Source organism: Amblyraja radiata, chromosome 13 (genome assembly GCF_010909765.2).
Source record: "Amblyraja radiata isolate CabotCenter1 chromosome 13, sAmbRad1.1.pri, whole genome shotgun sequence".
In the NCBI taxonomy this organism is placed as follows: Eukaryota; Metazoa; Chordata; class Chondrichthyes; order Rajiformes; family Rajidae; genus Amblyraja; species Amblyraja radiata.
Genome location: NC_045968.1, coordinates 12,395,770 through 12,421,202, shown reverse-complemented (window position 1 = coordinate 12,421,202; position 25,433 = coordinate 12,395,770). Strand labels below are relative to the sequence as shown.

The 25,433-nt window shown below is 45.7% G+C and overlaps 1 protein-coding gene across 1 annotated transcript; it reads left to right on the top strand.

Annotated features, from left to right (window-relative positions):
* The first annotated feature begins 1,591 nt into the window (after positions 1-1,591).
* On the top strand, positions 1,592-25,136 carry LOC116980126 (vomeronasal type-2 receptor 1-like). The gene is made up of 7 exons (XM_033032237.1): positions 1,592-1,739; positions 7,509-7,674; positions 9,787-10,078; positions 12,605-13,495; positions 19,287-19,514; positions 22,548-22,671; positions 24,154-25,136. The coding sequence occupies exons 1-7, from the start codon at positions 1,592-1,594 to the stop codon at positions 25,134-25,136; spliced, it is 2,832 nt and encodes a 943-aa protein (XP_032888128.1).
* The last annotated feature ends 297 nt before the right edge of the window (positions 25,137-25,433 follow it).

Here is a 25,433-nt window from a genome sequence, read left to right as displayed (position 1 = left end):
TCAAATGTGGAGTTGGTAGCAATGACCAAAGACAACAAAGAATCTTGGTGTGCCCAGTAATTGTTACTCTGGCGCCACCTTGTGCTGATGTTAATGTTGTGCAGATACTCTGCGGGACTGAAATACTATGGAAACATAGAGGGAGAAAAGTACAGCACAGCCAGGGACAGGCCCTTACGATCCACCAGTCGGCAGTGGAACATCATAAAGACCTGATGCACATGAGGAATACTTTGTTGAAGACCTGTGATCTGTCCAACATGGCCACCTGGAGCTCGTGGCTGCTAGTCATTTCAACTCCTCCCTCCATCTCACATAGACCTGTTTGATGGCAGATAAAAATGCTGGAGAAACTCAGCGGGTGAGGCAGCATCTATGGAGTGAAGGAATAGGTTTCGGGTCGAGACCCTTCTTCAGACTGATGTGTGGGGGGGGGGGGGGGGGCAGGAAGAAGTAAAGAAGAGGCGGAGACAGTGGGCTGTGGGAGAGCTGGGAAGGGGAGGGGAAAGAGGGAGAAAGCAGGGACTACCTGAAATTGGAGAAGTCAATGTTCATACCGCTGGGGTGTAAACTACCCAAGCGAAATATGAGGTGCTGCTCCTCCAATTTACGGTGGGCCTCACTATGGCCATGGAGGAGGCCTAGAGGTCATGGTTCTCAGGCTCCTGTGCCTGTTTGCCAAAAGGTTCCTAAAGGCGTGCTCCAAATAACCCGGAAACTGGAGCCACGAGGGAGTGCGAAGCATCTTGAACAAAACACCAAGTGCTGGAGGAACTTCTGCGAGCATGGCCAGGGTGGTGTGGGTCTTTGATGATAGCAGTTGCCATCCTGAGGCAGCACTTCCTGTAGGTCCCTTCAATGTTGGGGAGGTCAGTACCCATGATGGGCCGGGCAATGTCCACCACTTTTTGCAGCTTCATTCGTTCTTGAGTGTTCGGATTTCCAAATCGGACTGAGATGCAACCAGTCTGTGTGCTGATACACTTGTAGACGTGCACTTGTAGAAGTAGAGGCATTAGTGACCTTCGTGGTTACATCAAAGTGCTGGGTTCAGGATAGAACATGGGAGATGTGTACGTCCAGGAATCTGAAGCTGAATCTGAATCTGAAGTGCACGGTCACTTGCCTTTCTCTTCCCAAAGTTGGTAATCAGCGTGGGCAGCACGGTGGCGCAGCGCCAGAGACCCGGGTTCAATCCTGACTACGGGTGCTGTCTGTACAGGGTTTGTACGTTCTCCCCCCGTGAGAACCCCGCATGAGTTTCTTCCCACATCCCAAAGACGTTCAGGTTTGTAGGTTAATTGGCTTCCATAAATTTTAAATTGTAGTAGAGTGCAGGATACTGCTTGTGTACAGGGTGATCACTGGTCAGCATGGACTCGGTGGGCAGAATGGCCTGTTTCCATGCTGTATCTGTAAAGTAAAGTACAGCTCCTTGGTCTTGCCCATGTTGGGAGCAAGCTTGTTGTCTCACACCACCCAATCAGATCATCAAACTCCCTCGTCGTTACTAGTTATTCATCCAACAAAGGTGGCATCCTCATTGAATTTCAGGATAATGTAGGAGCTGTCAGGCTCCCTAGTCGTGGGTATGAAGAGAGGAGAGCGGGGGATTGAGGGTACAGCCCTGATGGTGGTCAGTGAGGAGGAGGTCAATGGTAACAGGCAGGACGTTGATGGTAATGCCACTGAACATCAAGAGGCGGTGGCGAGACTCATTGCTGCACATGTTCATTGTGGTATGAACATCACTTGCCATTTACCACCTGCCTTAATATTGACAAGGTCTTGCTGCAGGTTTAGGTTTCACGTGCACAGAAATACAGTAACAAACTTTGTTTTGCATGCTATCTAATCAACCAGGTATCCATAAATACATTCAAGTGAAATTCAAGTACAACAGGTAGAGTACAGAGTGTATACTACACAAGAGTCTATATTCTATACAGAGTGTTCTATCCGGAATATACTGTAGTTCTCAGCATTGTGGTGCATCAGTTCCAGAGACAAGGTCCAATGTCCGCAATGGGTTAGAGGTGAATCGGACAGTCCCCTAGTTTATAGAAGGAACGTTCAGAAGCCTGGTCACAGAGGGGGAAGAAACTGGTCCTAAAGGGCCTGTCCCACTGTACGAGCTAATCCCCTGATTCGAACTCAGAGAATTACGGTAATAGCCGCTTGTAGGTACTCGGGGTTCTCGTGGACATTTTTCAACATGTTGAAAAATCTTCACAAGCTTACCGCGTTTCCCAAGTACCTGCCGTTAGCATTACGAGCCGCTAAGAGATGTCCCGAGCTCCGACGTACCCGCTACGTACATTCTACGTGCTTACCACAAGTTTGATTTTTTTTTTAAACTCTGGAGAGCTCTTGAATTACCTCGTACAGTGGGACAGCCCCTTAAGTCTGGCTGCTTACATGCTCTGTAACTGAAGGGAGTGGAGAGAAAGAGGGAGTGAAGAAAAAAACCAAGTGTAGATGTGTCATTATTTGGGGAAGCAGGAAGTGGCAATGAGCATTGGACAGTCACCAGCAAGTATTCGAAAAATGTCTTTGCAGCTATGCCCATTGATTGACTGTGGTGGGACACGGCCAGGTAATACCAGTGTACCTTTCACTCGTTAACATGTATTTCAGGGGTATATTTCCATTTACTGCTTGTAGCATTAAAACATATGAATTTTAATAGTTTTATAGTATGGAAACAGGCCTTCAAGCCCAATTTGCCCACACCGGCCAACATATCCCATCTACACTAGTTCCACCTGCTTGTTTTTGGCCCATATCCATCTAAACCTGTCCTATCCATGTAACGGGCAATTTTTTTCTTAAACGTTGCAATAGTCCCAGCCTCAACTACTTCCTCCGGCAGCTTGTTCCATACATCCACCACCCTTTGTGTGAATAGGTTTACCCTCAGGTCCTATTAAATCTTTTCCCCTCACCTTAAAACGATGTCCTCTGGTTCTCGATTCCCCACCGCTGTGCAAGAGACTCTGTACATCCACGGCAGTTATGCCCATGTCTACAATTATATAGGCTAACCTTTGCAGTTTTCTGTGTGCGTTCCATACTTAAAGAATATTTAAAGAGGTTAACTAGCCCATTGAATATGTAGGGGCGGCACTGTGGCGCAGCGGTAGAGTTGCTGCCTTACAGTGCTTTCAGCACCGGTGACCCAGGTTCGATCCCGACCACGGCTGCTGTTTGTACCGAGTTTGTACGTTCTCCCCGTGGGTTTTCTCCGAGATCTTTGGTTTCCTGCCACACTCCGAAGACATACAGGTTTGTAGGTTAATTGGCTTGGTGAATGTGTAAATCGTCCCTAGTCGTGTTGGGTAGTGTTAATGTGCGGGGATCGCTGGTCGGTGCGGACTCGGTGGGCAGAAGGCCTGTTTAATATATCTAAACTAAAATTAAAACTAAATCATGGAGCAAATCAACTCCTACATCGACAAAAACCTGGACCCACTGCAGTTCGCGTACCGCCACAACAGATCAACGGTGGATGCGATCTCGCTGGCCCTCCACTCCGCACTGGACCACTTGGACAACAAAAACTCATATGTCAGGCTGTTATTCATTGATTACAGCTCGGCATTTAACACAATCATCCCCTCCAAACTGGTTACCAAACTCGCAGAACTGGGTCTCTGCGCATCCCTCTGCAACTGGATCCTTGACTTCCTCGTCCACAGACCACAGTCTGTTCGTATTGGTGGAAATGTGTCAGTCTCAATAACAATCAGCACGGGAGCACCTCAAGGCTGCGTGCTCAGCCCCCTGCTGTACTCACTCTATACCCATGACTGCGTAGCGAACCACAGTGCGAACTCCATCATCAAGTTCGCTGACGACACCACTATTGTGGGGCGTATCACTGATAGGGATAAGTCAGAGTACAGAAGAGAGATCGAGCAACTGCCCATATGGTGCCAGCGCAATAACCTGGCCCTCAACACCAGCAAAACCAAGGAACTGATTGTGGACTTTGGAAGGAGTAGGAGGGGGACCCACAGCCCCATTTATATCAACGGGTCGATGGTTGAAAGGGTCAAGAGCTTCAAATTCCTGGGCGTGCACATCTCTGAAGATCTTTCCTGGTCCGAGAACACTAATGCAATCATCAAAAAAGCACATCAGCGCCTCTACTTTCTGAGAAGATTACGGAGAGTCGGATTGTCAAGGAAGACTCTCTCTAACTTCTACAGGTGCACAGTCGAGAGCATGCTGACCGGTTGCATCGTGGCTTGGTTCGGCAATTTGAGCGCCCTGGAGAGGAAAAGACTACAAAAAGTAGTAAACACTGCCCAGTCCATCATCGACTCTGACCTTCCTTCCATTGAGGGGATTTATCGCAGTCGCTGCCTCAAAAAGGCTGGCAGTATCATGAAAGACCCACACCATCCTGGCCACACACTCATCTCCCTGCTACCTTCAGGTAGAAGGTACAGGAGCCTGAAGACTGCAACAACCAGGTTCAGGAATAGTTACTTCCCGTCAGCCATCAGGCTATTAAACCTGGCTCGGACAAAACTCTGATTATTACCAACCACTTTCTGTTATTTGCACTATCAGTTTATTTATTCATGTGTGTATATATTTATATCATGGTATATGGACACATTTATCTGTTTTGTAGTAAATGCCTACTATGTTCTGTGTGCTTAAGCAAAGCAAGAATTTCATTGTCCTATACAGGGACACATGACAATAAACTCACTTGAACTTGAACTTGAACTAAACCCGATCTATTCCTCTCAGGATTTTGTAACGATACAGAAACATTTATGCCCCCCTTGTCACATGGCCTCATGAATTAACGGCTGTTGTGGTTGGTTTGGTTTAGTGATGTTTCCTTCGAAAAATGTGCCTTTACCAACACAAAGAAAAATTGCCTTGAAACTTCACAATGCCATGAGTCACCTGAAGCAGAGGCTGAGATTATAACTTCATGGCCATGGTAACTGTTAATTCTCTGAACAGCTCCTTGGAAGTAAACAATTCTATAAAGTTAATTGTTTTGTTCGTGTTCATTATATTTTTCTGCCTGGGGAGATTCGGCCACAGTCATCATTCATTTGGAACAGATTTGTAATTGTTAAATTAATTTAGTTAAAAATAATTAAATTAATTGTGTTTACGAGCGAGGTACTGGAACCTTTTTGTTTTTTTAATTTTGTATGCTATCTTTGTACTGAACTGTTGGGAGATATTGTCGTTCTCAGTTTTGTTTCAAACTCTTTCATCCAATGAGATATACAGCTGTCATTTTTTTTTGTCTTTATACTGCAGCAAACAAACAAGCCCTTCGGCCCTGCGAGTCCATGCCGACTGTCGATTAGTCTTTCACACTTGTGCAAGGTTATACCGCTTTCTTTATTTACACATTATGGGCAATTTTACAGAGGGTCAATTAACCTACAAACCCGCACGTCTTAGGGATGTGTTGGGGTACCAGAGGAAACCCATGTGGTCTAAAGGGAGAACGTGCAAACTCCACACATACAGCACCTGAGGTCAGGATCGAACCAGGGTCTCTGGCGTCATGAGGAATTGGTTCTGCCAACTGCACCACTGCTCCACCTAATTTTATTCCTCATTGCTGAAAGAAAATCAAACCATGTTCATAAGTCACAGAAGCTGACGTAGGTTATTCAAGTCTACTTTGCCATTCACTAATATGAGGAAATGCATACATCTTTAGACTTTAGAGATACAGTGTGGAGTCCGCACCAATCTGCACTCATCTTGTACACTAGCACTATCCTACAACGTGGGACTGCTTTAAGAACACCCATTGACACGACCTTCACACCCATCTGTGGCAATGAATTCCGTAGATTCACCACCCTCTGACTAAAGAATCTCCTCCTCATCTCCTTTCTAAAGGTACGTCCTTTTGTTCTGACCGTGTGCCCACTGGCCCTAGACTCTCCCACTAGTGGAAACAGCCTCTCCACATCCACTCTGTCCAGGCTTTTCACTATTCGGTAAGTTTCAATTAGGTCTCCCCTCATCCTTCTTAACTCTAGCGAGTGCAGGCTCAGTGCCGTCAAATGCTCATCAAACGTTAACCCAATCATCCCAGGGATCAGATGCTGGTTTACAAATAATGAAGTTGTCATAAGTTGTCTGATTGTCTTATTATCATAAGTTGAGAAGTTCTAAGCTGAAGGACTGAGTTGGCAGTCGAACCAATTCCTTTCAAGGATGGCGTGATGAATTGATCTCAGGACGGCCAGTAGCCCGAGGGGTTTGGTCTAACAGTTGTGGAAGATGTTGGATGTTTGTGGTGTCTCAGCCCTTTGGGATCTGAGACATCAGGATCAGCAGCCTAACCAGAGGCCCCAGTTTAATACAGAGGTCCATGGTGGTTTCAATCATGTTTGTCAGAAGCACAGACCAAGGTTAACTGAGGATTGCAATCATCCGAGTGGTTTGAATAACAATTGCTCAGGTGCTCCTCAATTATGTTGTTACAGTAATTAATTAACCTGGGATGGTTCACAGGGCCAGAAGAGATTACCAGCTGTCTTTGGCCGGATACGTTTCACACCAACGCAACCCAATTTCAAAGCTTCAGCAAGTCAGAAATTAAACGTCCTAACTTTCTGCTAAGATTTCGACCTCATATTTAAATGAAACTGGTTGGTTTGCTGGTTGCTTTTGACAGTGTATTTATCGACCAGCGATTGTCACCCCACAGTTTGGTATCTCCACCCACATCCATCGGTACATAAATATTTACAAAAGCAGAACCAAGCAGCCACTCAACCCAGGATAGAAGTCGGAAGAAGGGCCCCAACAACAAAACATCCATCTTTATTCTCCAGAGATGCTGTTTGACCCGTCTCCTTCTTCTTGCATGTGGCGTGCACAGCCTAAAGTTGTAAGACAACTTGTACTATTTGATCTTATTTGATTGTGCACGCCAGGTTGATTGCATTCGTCGAAACAGGGCGGACCACGTGAAGGTTGCAATCTTCCCACCCCTTTGTCCCGTTGAGTTACTCCAGCACTTTATGTCTATATTTGGTATAAACCTGCGGCTCCCTGTTTCCATAGAAGTCAGTTGCTTGGCAGAATCTATTTTTTTTCCACCCATCATTTTGCAGTCAAAAGTAGTTTTGAAAAAATCTACTTTTTCTTTCTACAATACCTAGGAAACACGACCCACATGAAAATATTTTAATTAATCATTTTTACTTGCAACGCTTAAGTACTAAAAGATATCCACAGATAAATGTAATGCAACCATTTTACAAGGTAGCGTTTCGTTAGGAGAAATGCTGAGCTCTGCTTCGTAATAACATCCGAAATCCCTTTGGGATGATTTCAAGGTGTTTCTTCTGTTCATTTCATCGTTTTAACCAATGGGTTGAAGGTTGGTGACATAAAAACAGGGGACCTCCAGGCGATCGAGTTTTTTCCTCCCTCTTGTCCTGAAAATCCTGACATGTATTCACCAAGTTACTTACGTCTTGTGATGTGTTTAATCGTTTCAGTAACAGTTTCTGGACGATCGACGTGCAAATTGAAAGGGACGTTTAATTTGAACAATTTCAAGATGCCTGGAGATGTGATGGTAGGAGGGATGTTTCCTATTCATTACAGAGTAGTGAGCATGAACTCATCTTCCAGCACTTCACCGCAAGCCTCAGGCTGTGAGGGGTAAGAATTAAACTCTTAATTATAGCGATGAGATTGCCGGTTGCAGAATGCTTGGACAATTCGTTTATTACTTGCCGAAGTAATCTTTTCTAACATCGTCTTTTAAAAAAAAATGCTCTCAGGAAACAAAATACATTAGTTTCCAGTTCCACAGAAAACTTCCAGCAGCTGACGGCTTCTCATACTGATTAGTGTTTGGCAAATGGAAGTTGTTCACTTATGTTGGATGCTTCATGACATTTGGCACGCTGGAGGCTGAGGGGAGGCCGGCTACAAGTACATCAAATTATGAGAGGCGTAGCTAAGGCAGACTGTCAGAACCTTTCTCCCAGGGTGGAAATGTCGATGACTAGAGGGCATAGCTTTAAAGTGAGAGGGCCAAAGTTTAAAAGAGATGTGCGGGGCAAACTCTTTTTACACAGAGGGTGATGGGTGCCCAGATGCGCAGTTGGGATTGTTGGCAGTGGATGCAGATGTGATAGTGGCGTTTAAGATGCTTTTAGACAGACACATGGATATACAGGGAATGTAGGTATGTGGATCACGCACAGGCAGATGAGATTAGTTTAGCCTGGCAACCTTTCCGGCACATATATTGTTTGCCGAAGGGCCCGTTCGCGTGCTGTACTGTTCTATGTTCTATGTTTCTGCTATTAGTAAGCTTAGCACACTCAGTGCACTATGGAATGTGCATGAAACATTATTGTCTTGTCTGATAATTTACTGTTCATTCCTAGTTAAAATAAGTTGTCCATGTTGGAATGCCAGAGTGAAGGGTGATCGATGGTCAGTGTGAACTCAGTGGGCTGAAGACCCGTTTCCATGTTGTAAATCTAAATTAAACTATAACCGGTAGAACAAAGCTGTGCAGATCAATTTTATAATTCAACTTTTTTTAATCCTTCCAGAGGCTCACTATTTTTTATTTAGTTACAGTCCCCCAACATATTAGTAACAAAGAATGTAATTGTTCTGTTGACGGAACATATGACAATCAAGGACACTTGAATAGCAGTCGACACATCTATTCCATTGTTTGAGCATATTTTTGTGAAGCACTTTGAGACAATATTTTACCTTTTATGAACACAAAGTGCTGAGGTAACTCAGCGGGTCGGGCAGCATCTCTGGAGAACATGGATAGGTGACAGTTTGGGTCGAGACCAGTCTGAAGAAGGGTCCCGACCCAAAACGTCACTTATCCATGTTCTCCAGAGATGCCGCCTGACCCGCTGAGTTACTCCAGCACTTTGTGTTCTTTTGTTTAAATCAGCATCTTCAGTTCCTTGTTTCTACATTTGACCTATTATGTTCCTTTAGTTCCCACTAGTAATGTTAATAATAATGACCTCTCTGTCTAGTTTAGTTTAGTTTATTGTCACACAAAAGCTTTTTGTGGCATGCAGTCAGTCAGCAGAAAGATGATTATTGGGTCACAATCATTCGATCATCGCAATTATACAATCGAACCGTCCACAGTGTACAGATACATGGTAAAGGGAATACCATTTAGTGTAAGGTAAAGTCCGATTAAAGATAGTCCAAGGGTCTCCAATGAGGTAGATGGGAGGTTAGGACCGCTCTCTGGTTGATGATAGGATGGTTCAGTTGCCTGATAACAGCTGGGAAGAAACTGTAGGTCAGGAAACCTACAGGAAATTGAAACATATAAGATTGTTAAGGGTTTGGACACGCTAGAGGCAGGAAACATGTTCCCGATGTTGGGAAGTCCAGAACCAGAGGCCACAGTTTAAGAATAAGGGGTAAGCTATTTAGAACGGAGACGAGGAAACACTTTTTCTCACAGAGAGTGGTGAGTCTGTGGAATTCTCTGCCTCAGAGGGCGGTGGAGGCAGGTTCTTTGGATGCTTTTAAGAGAGCTAGATAGGGCTCTTAAAAATAGCGGAGTCAGGGGATATGGGGAGAAGGCAGGAACGGGGTACTGATTGGGGATCTTCAGCCATGATCACATTGAATGGCTCGAAGGGCCGAATGGCCTGCTCCTGCACCTATTGTCTATTGTCTATTGTTGAGGACCGCTCTCTAGTTGTTATTATTGTGCGTTTGTGAAAGACGGACTTTTCTCATGATCTTCATTGATTTGGTGAACAGATTCAATTTCAGAGCTTTCCGTTGGGCGAGAACGATGATGCATGCGATCAATGAAGTCAACCAGGATAGTTCAATACTGCCTGGTATCCATCTGGGCTACACCATCTATGACTCCTGCTTCACCATTGCCAAAGCCGTTGAAGGAACGCTGACGTATCTGACGGGGCAGGATGAAGCTGTGCCCAACTACCGGTGTGGGTCTGGGGCACCCTTGGCGGTACTGATCGGGGCTGGGGGATCAGCTCTCTCCATCGCCACTGCCCGGATCCTGGGGCTGTACTACTTTCCACAGGTAACTCCATGTAAAATACAATCGTCAAACAATCTTGAAACTTTAGATATACAGCGTAGAAACAGGCTCACCGAGTCCGCACCGACCAGCGATCACCCCACACACTGACACAATCCTACACACACTAGGGACAATTTACAAAATGCTGGAGTAACTCAGCGGGGCAGGCAGCATCTCTGGATAGAAGGAATGGGTAAGGTTTCGGGTCAAGGTCCTTCTTAAGACCCTGAACTTCAGACTCTGAAGAAAGGTCTCGACTTGAAACATCACCCATTCCTTCTCGCCAGAGATGCTGCCTGTCCCGCTGATTTACTCCAGCATTTTGTGTCTATCTTCGGTTTAAACCAGCATCTGCAGTTCCTTCCTACAACAGGGACAATTTACAATTTTACCAAAGCCAATTGATCTGCAAACTTGCCCTGCACATTTACTTTAAACTTTGCTCCTTTCAACTTAAAGCTCTGCCCTCTAGTTTTCAGAGATACAGTGCAGAAACAGGCCCTTCGGGAGGCGCTACAGGTCTCTCTGTTGCCGGACCAGCAGGTCCAGGAACAGCTTCTTACCTGCGGCTGTCACTCTACTCAACAATGTACCTCGGTGACTGCCAATCACCCCCCCCCCCCCCCCCCCCCCCCGGACACTCCTCCCACAGGAAAAACACTATGTCTGTATACATGTAAAAAGATTTATTTATTGAAATCATATTCTATGTCGCTCTTCCAGGGAGATGCTAACTGCATTTCCTTGTCTCTGTACTGTACACTGACAATGACAATTAAAGTTGAATCTGAATCTGAATCTGAATACACAAGGAACTGCAGATGCTGGCATCTTGAGCCAAACACAGATTAACTCAACGGGTCAGATTGCATTTGTGAAATAACATTTCGAGTCGAGACCCTTGTTCATATATATTCTGATCGTGTGTTGGGATTTTTATTAAAAATATGTTTTGGGTTACTACTCCTTACTAAGTGTGGCAGAATCTCCATCTGCAATTTGCCAAGTATTTCACGTGATAAATTGTAAAATTTAGTGAATTAATTTACTCAATATATCTTTGAAAGGTCACAATCTTACTGTAGGTTCCCGATGTATGAAGTTGAACTTTTTGTAACGTTATCATTTTATGCACATTGATCCATAATTATGTTTGGTTTAATAGCAGGTTGTGTATATCCCACTGTGTAACCAGGCCAAAAATAATAGATTTCAGCAGATTTGCAGCTTTTTGTTAAATCTCTAAAGAATGTAATTTGTAAAAAAATGAAGTATTTAACTTTCATAGTGCTCCAACTGCAGGGAGTCGAGTGAAATATCGCTTATGTTGAAAACAGCTCTCTGGAAGACAATGCATTTCCTCTTAATCAAAAAACAAAATGCTGGAATAACTCGGCGGGTCAAGCAGCATCTCTGGAGAAAAGGAATAGATGACGCTGAGTTACTCTAGTATTTTGTGTCTACCTTCAATCCAAAAGTCTAAATGACATAAAATGCTGGGGTAACTCAGCGGGTCAGGCAGCATCTCTGGAGAACGTGGTTAGGTGACGTTTCGGCTCGTGACCCTTCTTCAGTATAGCTGACTAGATTAGAAACCATGTAAGCGGAGGCTTGAGAGTATTAACTTAAATCATATTTTCAATGCATAGTGATTTAATGGCAAAACCAATAAACAAAATAACGGTTTAGGTTTGCGATCCCTCGGGCCGTTATTATTATTGCCATGTGTACCGAGGTGCAGTGGAAAGTGTTGTTTTACTCCAAACAGAGCAGATAATACTACACATAAGTCGCAAATCAAACTCAGGTACTAAGGATTGAAAAGACATTTAAAAGAGTAGGCACGGTTATATCGGATAGTAGATCCTTCTCTGGGAAAAGCATGCGATATAGTCACCATGCTTTGGCTGCAACCTGTTTAGTTTAGACATAGTTTAGAGATACAGCACGGGAACAGGCCTTTCAGCCCACTGAGTCTGCGTCGACCAGCGATCCCCTTAACCAACTCTATCCTACACACTAGGGACAATTTACAATCTTTACCGAAGCTAATTAACCTACAAACCTGTATGTCTTTGGAGTGCGGGAAGAAACAATAGACAATAGACAATAGACAATAGGTGCAGGAGTAGGCCATTCGGCCCTTCGAGCCAGCACCGCCATTCAATGTGATCATGGCTGATCATCCCCAATCAGTACCCTGTTCCTGCCTTCTCCCCATATCCCCTGACTCCGCTATTTTTAAGAGCCCTATCTAGCTCTCTCTTGAAACCAGAGAACCTGGAGAAATCCCACGTAGGGAACGTGCAAACTCCATACAGACAGCACCCGGAGTCAGGATCGAACCTTGGTCTAGGGCGCTGTAAGGCAGCAACTCTACCGCTGCGCCACTGTGCTTGTCTAAGTACACGGGTGCATGTCTGAATAAACTAGGTGGAACAAAAGGTTCCACGTGTAGATAGCGCTATTGAGGTGCTGTTTTGATTTGTAACATTACAAAGTAATTGCTTTGCTGACTCTTTGCAGGTGGATTATTCAGCCTCCAGCTTAATCCTGAGCGACAAGTTTCAGTTCCCCTCCTTTATCCGCACCATAGCAAGCGATACCTTCCAGTCGATGGCAATGGCCAAGCTTGTGATACGATTCAGGTGGAAATGGGTTGGCATGATTGCGTCAGACGATGACTACGGCAAGTATGGCATCAAACGCTTTAGCGAAGAGGTGGAAAAGGCCGGTGTGTGCATCTCCTTTTCTGAGACTATCCCCAAAGTTTACGCCAAGAACAAGATAGTCCGGATCGTAGACGCCATTCAAGAATCGACTGCCAAAATCATTGTGGTCTTCTCCGCTGATATCGACCTGAGCTCATTGATTGAAGAGGTGGCGCGGCGTAACATCTCCGACAGAACATGGATCGCCAGTGAGGCTTGGATCACCTCCGCCTTGATTTCCAAACCAGAATATTCCTCGCTGATGGCTGGGACCATAGGGTTTGCGATCCCTCGGGCCGATATCCGCGGTCTTTACCAACATCTCATGGAGATAAATCCACAAAAAAACGGAGACAAACTGGAAACCGAGTTCTGGGAGGAAGCCTTTGACTGCATGTTTTCCGAGAGCGGTGCGGCAGTCGGTAGAATGGCAGATTACAAAACAGCAGCGTACAACAGAACGAGGACTAATGCTAGAATTCATAATATTCTCCCTCTTTCTCAGCGGCCATGTGATGGAAACGAGAATTTGAAAGATATTGAAAATACGTACACCGATGTATCCCAGCTGAGGCTGACGTACAGTGTGTATAAATCTGTATACACCGTGGCTCATGCTCTTCACAATATGTATACCTGTAAGCCAGGTGAAGGTCCATTTGTAAATGGGTCGTGTACAGACATCCTAGACTTTCAGCCTTGGCAGGTATGTACTCAATGGTTATGGGCCTGTCCCACTTAGGCGATTTTTTAGGCGAGTACAGGCGACTGCCGCAAGATTTTCGACATGTTGAAAAATTTTCGCCGACAGTGGTGACAATTTTTGCTGTCGTAGTTTGACGTAGGTGTTGTCGTAGGTTGTCGCCAGGTGTCGTAGGTGAATTCCATTAATACTAGTCCCTGGCAGTCGTCTAAAGAGTCACCTAAGTGGGACAGGCGCATTAATATGAGTTAGATATACACTAGCTCTATAATTTGAGTTAGATATAATACCCGTTCTAAATGGCCTACTCCTTATTCTTAAACTGTGGCCCCTTGTTCTGGTCTCCCCCAACATTGGGAACATGCTTCCTGCCTCCACCATGTCCAATTCCTGAATAATCTTATAGGTTTCAATAAGATACCCTCTCATCCTTCTATATTGCTGTGTATACCACACACATTGTGATATGTGGTAAGAGCATATTTCATTGACATTGAGTTCAAGATGCAACCTTTGCAAACACTTTAAAATAACAGGAGCTGAGGTTTGATGTATTTGAGTAAAACATACAAGAGAATTGCCAATCAACTGGCAATTTAGCAATCCCCATCATGTTAAAGTTCTAATCTGTCAGTATGGTACCTCATTTATACATTAATAATGGCAAATGGAATTAATATCTTTTTGGTATTATCTTTTTCACAAAGACAGACACAAAATGCTGGAGTAACTCAGCGGGACAGGCAGCATCTCTGGAGAGAAGGAATGGATTATGCTTCGGGTCTCGAACTGAAACGTCACCCATTCCTTCTCTCCAGAGATGCTGCCTGTCCCGTAGAATAACTCCAGCATTTTGTGTCTATCTTCGATTTAAACCAGCATCCGCAGTTCCTTCCTACAAGATACCTTTTTCACAGTGCATTTCACCGATGCAATTTAGAAGTAGAGTCATAGATAGTCATAGACACACAACATTGAAACAGGCCCTTCGTCCCAACTCATCCATGCTGACTAAGATATGGGAAAAAATGGCGGCGGCGGGAAATTCAAATTAACAACGGTCCCTTACCGCGAATTGGCTCCATCTGCTTCAATTGCCGACTGCGGTTTATTTCCATCCTGGACGAGGTCTTGACTTACCACCTGACGTGGGACCACTGGAGGGTCGCTCCGGTTGCGGTGGTCTGTGGTGTTTTTTGGCCGTTTTCGGCCGTTGAACGATCGTCCCCCTGCGGCCTATACTGCTAGCTGCTTGCTGCTAGCTGCCAGAACCGCTAGAATCCCTGCACGCTGCCCGGAGAGGACGGTGGCGTTGACTGTTCGCCGCTTCTCCGCCCGCTGCACCCGCTCTGCTGGACAACCTCTCTGCACCCTCACCGCTGGATACTCTCTCCACCTGCACCTGCACCGCTGGACACCTCTCTGCACCCTCACCATCATGCTCAAATATTCAACTCTACAAATGACTGGTTTCTTCAACAACCACATCCCATCCTGCATCCAAGTCATTAAACAGCTTAGACTTCTACGTCGACCCCGTTTCATCCACAGAGGCTCTCGGCGCAGGCTTGTTTGCTTCAACCACGGACATTCCATTCCATCCATCTGCCCACTACCACGCTCTGCCCCCCCTCACCCGCGTCACCCCCCATCCCAGCTGACTGCACGCACTGTCAACCGGGACAACCTCAGATCTCTCCAGCCTGCCCCCATCCCTCCACCCTCTCACAATGCCAACTTTGCCCTCCTCAACACCAGGTCGCTCAACAACAAAGCCCTTGCCCTCCATGAACTAATCCTTGACAACACTCTGGACTTCCTCCTGCTCATTGAGACCTGGCAACAACCCAATGTCTTCTTCTCCCTCAATCAAACATCCCCGCCTGGATTTAATTACATTTCCAAGCCCCGCCCCTCCCGCCATGGAGGTGGCCTCGCTGTTATTTTCAACCAGAATTTTCGTATCACTGAACTCACCCTCCCCCCAGTAGCATCATTTGAATTCCTCGCCTTCAAAGCCCTTTCCTCCATGACAGTCATCCTCATTTACCGGCCACCTAAACCAAACCCCTCCTTCCTATCTGACTTCACTGAACTCCTCACACTTGCCTAATCCCTCTCCCCACGTCTGCTGCTACTTGGTGACTTAAATATTCATATGGACTCCCCCACCTGCAAGCTGGCATCTGAATTCGCCTTTTTACTTGACAACTTCTCTCTCACTCAGCACGTCACCTTTCCCACCCATGACAAAGGTCACATCCTTGACCTGGTCTGCTCCACAAATCAACCGGTACTAGACCTCCATCCTTGCCTCTTCCCCCTCTTTGATCATAAGCTTATACGGTTCACCATCCCTTTTCCGACACCTCGCCCCCGCTTCCTCCGAGAAATCACCTTCCGTAATCTAAAATCCATTGATCCCCACCATCTCTCTGACCTGCTATCCACCACTCTCCCCCTGGACTCAACCCCCATCTCATCTGATGATCTCACAAACCATCTCAACTCCACCTTGTCTACCTCCCTTAACACCATGGCCCCCCTCAAAACAAGAACCGTAACTTTCAACACATCTTCACCCTGGTACACACCTGCACTTCGTAAACTGAAACAGACTGGTCGCCGACTTGAACGACTCACAAATAAATCATCTCTCACAGTCCACCTTGAAGTTTACAAACTCCACCTCACTGACTACAAAGATGCCCTCATTGCTGCAAAATCTGCCTACCTCTCCTCCATATTCACCGATCCCTGCCTAAACCACAGAACCCTCTTCTCCACAGTGGGCAACCTCCTCAAGCCTCGAGCCAACACTCTCCCTACCTCTACTCCGGAGCTCTGCAACTCATTCCTCCACTTTTTCGCTGATAAAATCAGCACCATCTATCAATCTTTATCCCCTGTACCCGACTCCCCAGCATCTACTCCACCACCTACCAAGGCCCCTCCTTTCAACATCTCCACTGACCTCCTTACCCCTCCTCCACACTGCTTCCTCTCCCAGTTTGACCTGGTCACCCCTATTGAAATCTCCAAACTCATCAGCTCTTCCAAACCCACCACCTGCCCCCTCGACCCTCTCCCCACTCCCTTGCTGAAGTCCTGCCTCCCCGTTCTCTGCCCCTACCTCACTAATCTCTTCAACTCCTCATTGTCCCAAGGAATTGTCCCCTCCGCTTTCAAACCTGCTGCTGTTACACCAATCTTAAAGAAACCTGGTCTTGATCCCTCCTCTCTCATTAACTACCGCCCAATCTCAAACCTCCCCTTTCTTTCAAAAACCCTGGAGCGTATCGTTGCGTCTCAACTTCATTCCCACCTCCTTGCTTATAACCTACTTGAACCCCTCCAATCTGGCTTTCGCCCCCTCCATAGCACAGAAACTGCTCTCCTCAAAGTCCTCAACGACCTCCTCACCTCTGCTGACACCGGTTCCCTCAACATCCTCATCCTCCTCGACCTGAGCGCAGCCTTTGATACAGTGAACCATAACATCCTGCTCACCAGACTCAAAGACCTCGGCATTGAAGGCTCTGCACTCAGCTGGCTCCTTTCCTACCTTTCCAACAGATCCCACTTCATCTCTCTCCACAACCACACCTCTGCTACAGCCACAGTTACTCAAGGCGTTCCCCAAGGCTCCGTACTCGGCCCCCTCCTCTTCATCATCTACATCCTCCCCCTTGGTCAGATACTCCGCCACTTCAACCTGGACTTCCACTGTTACGCTGATGACACCCAGATCTACCTCGGCACCAAATCCCCCCACAACCCCCCCCCCTCTCCCATATCAACTCCTGTTTGTCAGCTATAAAAACCTGGATGCAACATAATTTCCTCAAACTCAACAGCGATAAGACAGAATTCCTCCTCATAGGCTCCAAAGCCACACTCAGCAAAATCCATAACCCCACTCTCACCATCGACGGCACCACTGTCTCCCCATCTCCCCAGGCCCGCAACCTTGGCGTGATCTTTGATTCCACCCTCTCCCTTGAGCCTCACATCCGCCATGTCATTAAAACCTCCTTCTTCCATCTCCGCAACATCGCCAAACTCAGACCCTCTCTCACACCTCCCGCTGCTGAAAGACTCATCCATGCCTTCATCTCCTCCCGACTGGACTACTGCAACTCACTTCTCCTTGGCATCAGCTCCACCTACATCAACCGACTCCAACTGGTCCAGAATGCAGCCGCCCGACTCATCACCCACACCAAATCCTGGCATCACATCACTCCAGTCCTCAAAGAACTTCACTGGCTTCCCATCTCCCACCGGATCAACGACAAAATCCTGATCCTCACCTACAAAGCCCTCTACCATCAGGCCCCCCCATATCTCACTGACCACCTCTCCCCCTACCAACCCTCACGGTCCCTCAGATCCACATCAGCCGGTCTCCTCTCCATCCACAAGTCCAACCTCCGCAGTTTTGGGGACAGAGCCTTCTCCAGGGCAGCTCCCAGGCTCTGGAACTCCCTCCCCCAACTGATCTGCAATTCCGTGTCCCTCACCATCTTCCAGTCCCGCCTCAAGACCCATCTCTTCACCTCTGCCTATCCTTAGCCGCACGTCCCCCTCCCTTTTCATCTGTGCATTAATTGCCTCATATTGTGTTTTGTATTGAATTCTGTCTTTACTTTGTGTACTAGTCATGTCTCTACTATTTATTTCATTCCCCTTACATGTTTTTCCTCTACCTGCTAAATTTTTGTAAGGTGTCCTTGAGACTCTTGAAAGGCGCCCATAAATAAAATTTATTATTATTATTATTATTAAGATGCCTCATCTAAGCTAGTCCCATTTGCCTACATGTGCTGCTCAAAACCTTTCTTATATCCTTCAAAACCTTTCTTATCCATGTATCTGTCTAAATGCCTTTTAAATGTTGCATTTGCTTCAACTACCTTCTTTGGCAGCTCATTCCACACACCCACCACACTTTGTGTGAAAAGGTAGTCCCTAATCTTCCTATTCAATCTTTCTCCTCTCACCTTAAATCTCTGCCATCTGGTTTCTGATTCCCCTACCCTAGGTGAATGACTCTGTTCATTCACCCTATCTATTCCCCTCATGATTTTATACACCTCTATGAGATCAGGTCGATGTTAAATTAATACACTGAACTTATAAAGTTCAACGTTTCTGCAATATTTCTGCAACCATTTGTGCACTGCCCTTACCATTTCCCATCAGGATATGAATCCTTACACTGAGCAATATTCTTCCATTTGTGATTTATATTTGCAAACAACCTGTCTCGTATTGACAAACTATTGAGCCTTTCCGAGCTGTCGTGGGTCTAACACCAGTGAAGGGAGGTGCCCACTTGATAACCCCAATGATATACTGGCATCAACACCATCAGCTTTTATGTGCTTGCTAACATGTAGACATCTTATTATTGCATATGGAGTTAGTTATTGTCCTTTGTATTGGAAGGAACTGCAGATGCTGGTTTAAACTGAAGATAGACACAACATGCCAGAGTAATTCAGCGGGACAGGCAGCATCTCTGGAAAGAAGGAATGGGTGACGTTTGGGACGAGACCCTTCTGAACCCGAAATGGCACGCATTCCTTCTCTCCAGAGAAGCTGCCTGTCCCGCCGAGTTACAGTACTCCAGCATTTTGTGTCTATCTTTGGTTATTGTCCATGATGTAACTGTGTATAAACAGTTTAGATACAACTTTGGCATTGGGCTTGGTTTTCTTGGCCGAGCGCTGATCCTGGCGTTATAGCACGTACATTGTGGTTTAATAGTAATTTGCTTCTTTTTTTGCAGCTTATGTATTACCTGAAAAATGTTCGTTTTCAGAGCCTTTTAGGCGAGGAGATATATTTTGATGCCAATGGAGATGTTGATGCAATGTATGACATTATAAACTGGCAGAGGACCTCCAATGGGTACATCAGCTACAAGGTCGTAGGCAGTTACAATGGGACTGCGGCAGCTGGAAAGGAGATGACCATCTACAATGACTCTATCATTTGGCGTGATGGCCAGGCTACGGTATGTAAGTAAGGAAGCCTCTGCTTTATGGAGAACAATACAAGGAGATTTGAATTCCACTCACTTTGGCGAACAGAGTTAAGTCAAACTTTGTTTCGTTTAACAGGCACCCATTCCTTCTCTCCAGAGATGCTGCCTGTCGCGCTGAGTTACTCCAGCATTTTGTGTCCATCTTCGGTCTAAACCAGCATCTGCAGTTCCTTCCTGCACACTGTGTTTAGTTTAGTTTAGAGATACAGCACGGAAACAGGCCCTTCGGCCCACCGAGCTCACGCCGACCAGCGATCCCCGCACACTAACGCTATCCTACACACACTAGGGAGAATTTACAATTTTACCAAGCCAATTAGCCTACAAACCTGCACGTCTTTGAAGTACGGGAGGAAACTGGAGCTCCCGGGGAAAACCCGTGCAGGTCACGGGGAGAACGTGCAAATCCTTACAGACAGCACCTGCAGTCAGGATCGAACCCGGGTCTCTGGCGCTGCAAGGCAGCAACTCTACCGCTGCGCCACCATGCTGCCCCTTTGGTTGATGCAACTTACTGGTCATAGAATCCTAGAGTTACACAGCGCGGAAACAGGCCCATCGCCCCAACCTGCGCTAACCAACATGTCCCATTTACACTAATCCCACCTGCCTGCGTTTGGTCCATATCCGTATAAACCTGTCCTATCCACGTACCTGTCTAAGGGTTTCTTAGAAATAGTTTTCGATAGTACCTGCCTCAACTACCTCCTCTGGCAGCTCGTTCCATGCACCCACCACCCTTTGTGAGAAAAGGTGACTCTGCAGGTTCCTATTAAGTCTTCCCCCCCTCAAATAAACCTACGTCCTCTGGTTCTCTATTCTCCTACACTGGGCACGAGACACTGTGCGTTCACCCAATCTGTTCCCCTCATGATTTTGTACACTTATTGATATTGGTAGGAACAAGGAACTGCAGATGCTAATTTACAAAAAAAAAGAATCACAGTGCTGGGGTAATTCAGCAGGGTCAGGCAGCATCTCTGGAGAATGTGTGTAGGTGACGTATTGGGTCAGGACCCTCCAGATGAAGAGGTAAAGAGAAAAATATCAGTGGATAGAATATAGATTTATGGCATTCCAGTGTAACAATTACAGAGAAAAAGTGAAGTGTCCACAATGAAGGTAGGTTGGAAGATTGGGACTATCCCCTGATTCATGGGTGGGCTGTTAACTTGACTGATAACTGAGGGGAAGAAGCTGTTCTGGAATCCGGCGGTGCCAAATGGGAGAGGGGAGAAGAGGGGCGAGAATGATCCTTGATGCTCTCCTGAGGCAGTGTGAAGAGTAGATGGAGTCAATGGTGGGGAGTCCGGTCTGTTGGATGGACTGGGCGACAACCACAATTCTCTGCAATTTCTTGTGGTTTTGGGCAGAGCTGTTCCCAAACTGAGCCGTGATGCAACTCGATAGTATGCTTTCTACAGTCCATCTGTGGAAGTTAATTCGTTAACCAGCCAATGAGGATATAAAAAAAATCCCAATTGGAATAGTTACATATTCACTATTTTACGAAGTATTCTGCAAATTCTTATTAATTCCATTCTGCTGTTTAAAATGCTTAACAGATGATGTATAAATATAACGTGATGACTATCTCCCAATTCATAGTTTGAACATGGAGCATAGAAAGTACAGCACAGGGACAGGCCCTTCGGCCCACAATGTCTGTGCCGAACATGATGCTAACCTAAACTAATCACATCTGCCAATAACGATCCATATCCCCCCCCATTCGCTGCATATCATGTGCCCATCTATAATTTTATATACTTCTATCTGACTTAAACTTTACTTTAGACTTTAGAGATACAGCACGGAAACAGGTTTTTAGGCCCAGCGAGTCAGTGCCGACCAGCGATCATCCCGTACACTAGCACTATCCTGCACACTAGGGACAATTTATAATTTTACTGGTGCTAATTAACCTTCAAACCTGTATGTCTTTTGGAGTGTGGGTTGAAACCGGAGCACCCTGGAGAAGACCCACACGCGGTCACAGGGAGGACGTATAAGTTCTGTATAGACAGCACCCGCAGTATGGATCAAACCCGGGTCTCTGGCGCTGTGAGGCAGCAACTCTACCGCTGCACCACCCTCGATCTGGGCCCGATCGCTCCTCAACCTCCAGCGTTCCACAGAAAACCATCCAAGTCTGTCCAACCTCTCCTTATAACTAATGCCCACTAATCCCAGATAATTGTAAGTAAGTAAGTAAGTAAGTAAGTTTTATTTATATAGCACATTTAAATCAACTCGCGTTGAAACCAACAGAAAAAATAATTAAGTTTCCGTACATCCATAGAAAAATTAATAAAAAGAAAAATAACACAACACATTATAGAATTCAACATGAACGTCCCCCTCACAACAGAATCAACATTCTCCACTGTGGGGAAAGGCATCAGAAAGTTCAGTCCTCTTCCTCTGTGATCACCCGAGGTCGGGGCCTATTTGTGGCCTCCGTAGCCATTACGATGTTTTCAGGCCCTCTTGCCGGGAAGCTGGAACCAGAAGCGTCGGGTGAACACTTCTGTAGTCTTCTACACGTCTTCTGCATCAGTGTTAGAGTGGAGCTTCAGATCAGTTCAGTTTAGTTTAGTTTATTGTCACGTGTACTGAGGTACAGTGAAAAGCTTTAACCAGTCAGCGGAAAGACAATACATGATTACAATCGAGCCACTTACAGTGTACAGATACATGATAAGGGAATAAGGTTTAGTGCAAGGTAGAGCCAGCAATGTCCGATCAAGGATAGTCCGTTGCTCACCAATGAGGTAGATAGTAGTTCAGCACTGCTCTCTAGTTGTGGTCGGATGGTTCAGAGTTAACACAATCAAAATCATTCTCTTTTGTTGCATATCTGAGATGCTACTTGTTCTTATGCTGATTTCTTATTTTCCTTTGGGTCCTAGAAATGGCAGCTTCACTCTGGTAGTCTTTTTATTTATGTAAGCTGCCTGCTGGAAAGTCCTGTTTAATTTGAACCAATGTTCCATTTGTCAGCCTCCAGTGTCCATGTGCAGTGAAAGCTGTCGGCCTGGCACCAGGAAGGGGATCAAACAAGGAGAGCCCATTTGTTGCTTTGATTGCATTCGATGCGCTGATGGTGAGATCACCAATAAAACTGGTGAGTTACATTACTTTCCATGTCTCTTGTCATAGAATCGCGTCATGGAAACAGACCCTTCGTCCCAGGATGCCCCATCTGGGTTAGTCCCATTTGCCCACGTTTGGTCCGTGTCCCTCTAAACCTTAGATAGACACAAAGTGCTGGAGTAATTCAGTGGGACAGGCATCATCTCTGGAGAAAAAGGAGAGGTGACGTATTGGGTCATTCATCTAAACCTTTCCTATCCATGTACTTGTCCAAATGTCTTTTGAATGTTGTTATAATACCTGCCTCAACTACCTCCTCTGGCAACTCTTTCCATATATCCAGCTTCCTCTGTGTGAAAATAATCCCCCCCCCCCCCCCCAGGTTCCTATTAAACCCTTTTCCCTCTCACCTTAAACCCATGTCCTCTGTTTCTTGATTACCCTACTGATGCTGTTTCCTTAAAACTGAGAGCAAAGCAACACAACACAATGAATGAATGAATGAATGAATACGTTTATTGGCCAAGTATTCACATACAAGGAATTTGCATTGGTGCTCTGCCCGCAAGTGACAACATGACATACAGTGCCAGTTAGGAATTACACATATTGGACTTTATTCAACTTTATGCAAAGGACTTTATTCCTTGGAATGCAGGAGGCCAAGGGGTGATCTAATAGAGGTGTATGAAATCATGAGGGGAATAGATAGGGTGAATGCACAGAATCTTTTACACAGAGGGGGGTGGGTGTTTGGAAAGAGCTGCCAGCAGAGGTAAAGGAGGCTGATACTATAACAACATTCAAAATACATTTGGACAAGTACATGGACAGGTACTATCACGATACTTAAAGACATTTGGACAAGGTGAGGAACAGCTGAGAGGGAGGGATGTGGGCCAAACGCGGGCAGGTGGGAGTTGTGTAGATGGGCATTTTGAACGGTATGGGGAGGTTGGACCGAAGGGCCTGTTTCCATGCTGTATGAATCTATAGTTTTGTTATAGTTTAGACCGCTCTGTAGTTGTTGATAGTGGTTGATAGGATGGTTATGTCGCCTGATAACATCAGGGAAGAAACTGTCCCTGAAACTGGAGGTGTGCGTTTTCACACTTCTGTACCTCCTGCTTGATGCAAGAGGGGAGAAGAGGGAGTGACTGGTCCTTGATGATGCTGCTGGCCTTGCCGAGGCAGCATGAGGTGTAAATGGAGTCAACGGAAGGGTTGTTGGTTTGCGTGGTGGTCTGGGCCGCATCCGCAACTCGCTGCAATTTCTTGCGGTCTTGGATGGAACTGGACCCAAACCGCGCTGTGATGCGTCCCGATCAAATGCTTTCTATAGAAGTTGGTGAGACTCGATGATGCTGCTTCCCGGAGTGGTCATTTTAGATGTACTTGGGAAGGGTTATGCACATTATAGGAAATTACTAGTGCACCATCGGACTAAGTATGAATGAAGTAATGGATATGTTTTTGTCAAAATATGTAATTTGATTTTGATGTTCATTAACAGATTCGAGAGAATGCATTCAGTGCCCTGAAGATTACTGGTCGAATGCAAAAAGGGATGAATGCGTGCATAAAGTGATTGAATACCTCGGTTACAATGATCCTTTGGGCATAGCATTAATTGCATTGTCTGTATTTGGGGCTTGCATTTCTTTTGCCATGGCTATAGTTTACATTGCCCGTAAAGACACGGCCCTTGTGCAGGCTAACGACTGTGGGCTGAGTTTAGTGCTGTTGTTTTCACTTGCTATCTGCTTTCTCAGCTCCATTGTATTTGTGGGCCTGCCCGTGGCGTGGTCTTGCATGACACGCCAGGTCCTCGTTGCTGTCAGCTTTGCTGTCTGTCTTTCCTGCATGTTATCCAAGGCCGTTAACCTGATGCTCATAGCCAAGGCTGATAGAGCCGAGGGGGGAGGGGGGAAACAATTGGGCCCTCATCAGCAAAGAATGCTTACGTTGGTTTCCATTCTGTGTCACGCCTGCCTGTGTACAGCTTGGCTCCTCATCTTCCCTCCTTACCCTATCAAGAACACACTGTCCCAAAACATCAAAATCATTATGGAATGCAACGAGGGCTCTGTCGCATTTCTGTGTTGCGTGTTAGGCTACGATGCATTGCTGGCTGGAGTCTGCTTCTTCTTTGCATTCGTTGCGCGCCAAATGCCCGACAACTTTAATGAAGCCAAGTTCATGACCTTCGCCCTGCTTGTCTTTTTTATCGTTTGGATTTCTTTCATCCCAGCCTACCTAAGCACCCGGGGTAAATACATGGTGGCTGTAGAAATGTTTGCCATTCTAGCTTCTGGTTTTGGCTTGCTGGCTTGCCTTTTTGTTCCCAAGTGTTACATTATCGTACTGAAGCCCGAGAGGAACACAGAGGAATTAGTTAAGGGCGTCACTAGTAACCGGGAAAAGAGCTCTCCATCAACCTCGCAGTCAGTCTCTGCTGTAAGCACTGCCTGTTCAACAGTAACACTCAATACCTAAACCTGTCTTTTACACAGTCTGTTTGAATGACTAGACTCTTTTTGCTGCTTGAATATACATTATTAAAGCCCTAAATCATTTAAGAAAGCTATAGGTTATATATTCTACATATAAAATGCCCGTGCCTTATATTTTAATGACGTAATTTATGCAGTGTTTAACTCTTAATCTTTGTCTAATCTCTGACCAATACTACAAATATATAATGACCTGATTCTGAGGAAGTTCACCTTAAACCCAATGCTGGATTCATAAACTGTACTTCATGTTTTTAGGCTGAAACAAAGTAAACTTATT

Bases quoted from the DNA above. Each gene is read 5' to 3' on its own strand.
- LOC116980126 (XM_033032237.1), top strand. From the start codon at position 1,592: ATGAAGAGAGGAGAGCGGGGGATTGAGGGTACAGCCCTGATGGTGGTC. The intron at 7,675-9,786 runs GTAAGAATTAAA...TTTGGTGAACAG, and splicing joins CAAGCCTCAGGCTGTGAGGG to ATTCAATTTCAGAGCTTTCC. The intron at 22,672-24,153 runs GTGAGTTACATT...GTTCATTAACAG, and splicing joins TGAGATCACCAATAAAACTG to ATTCGAGAGAATGCATTCAG.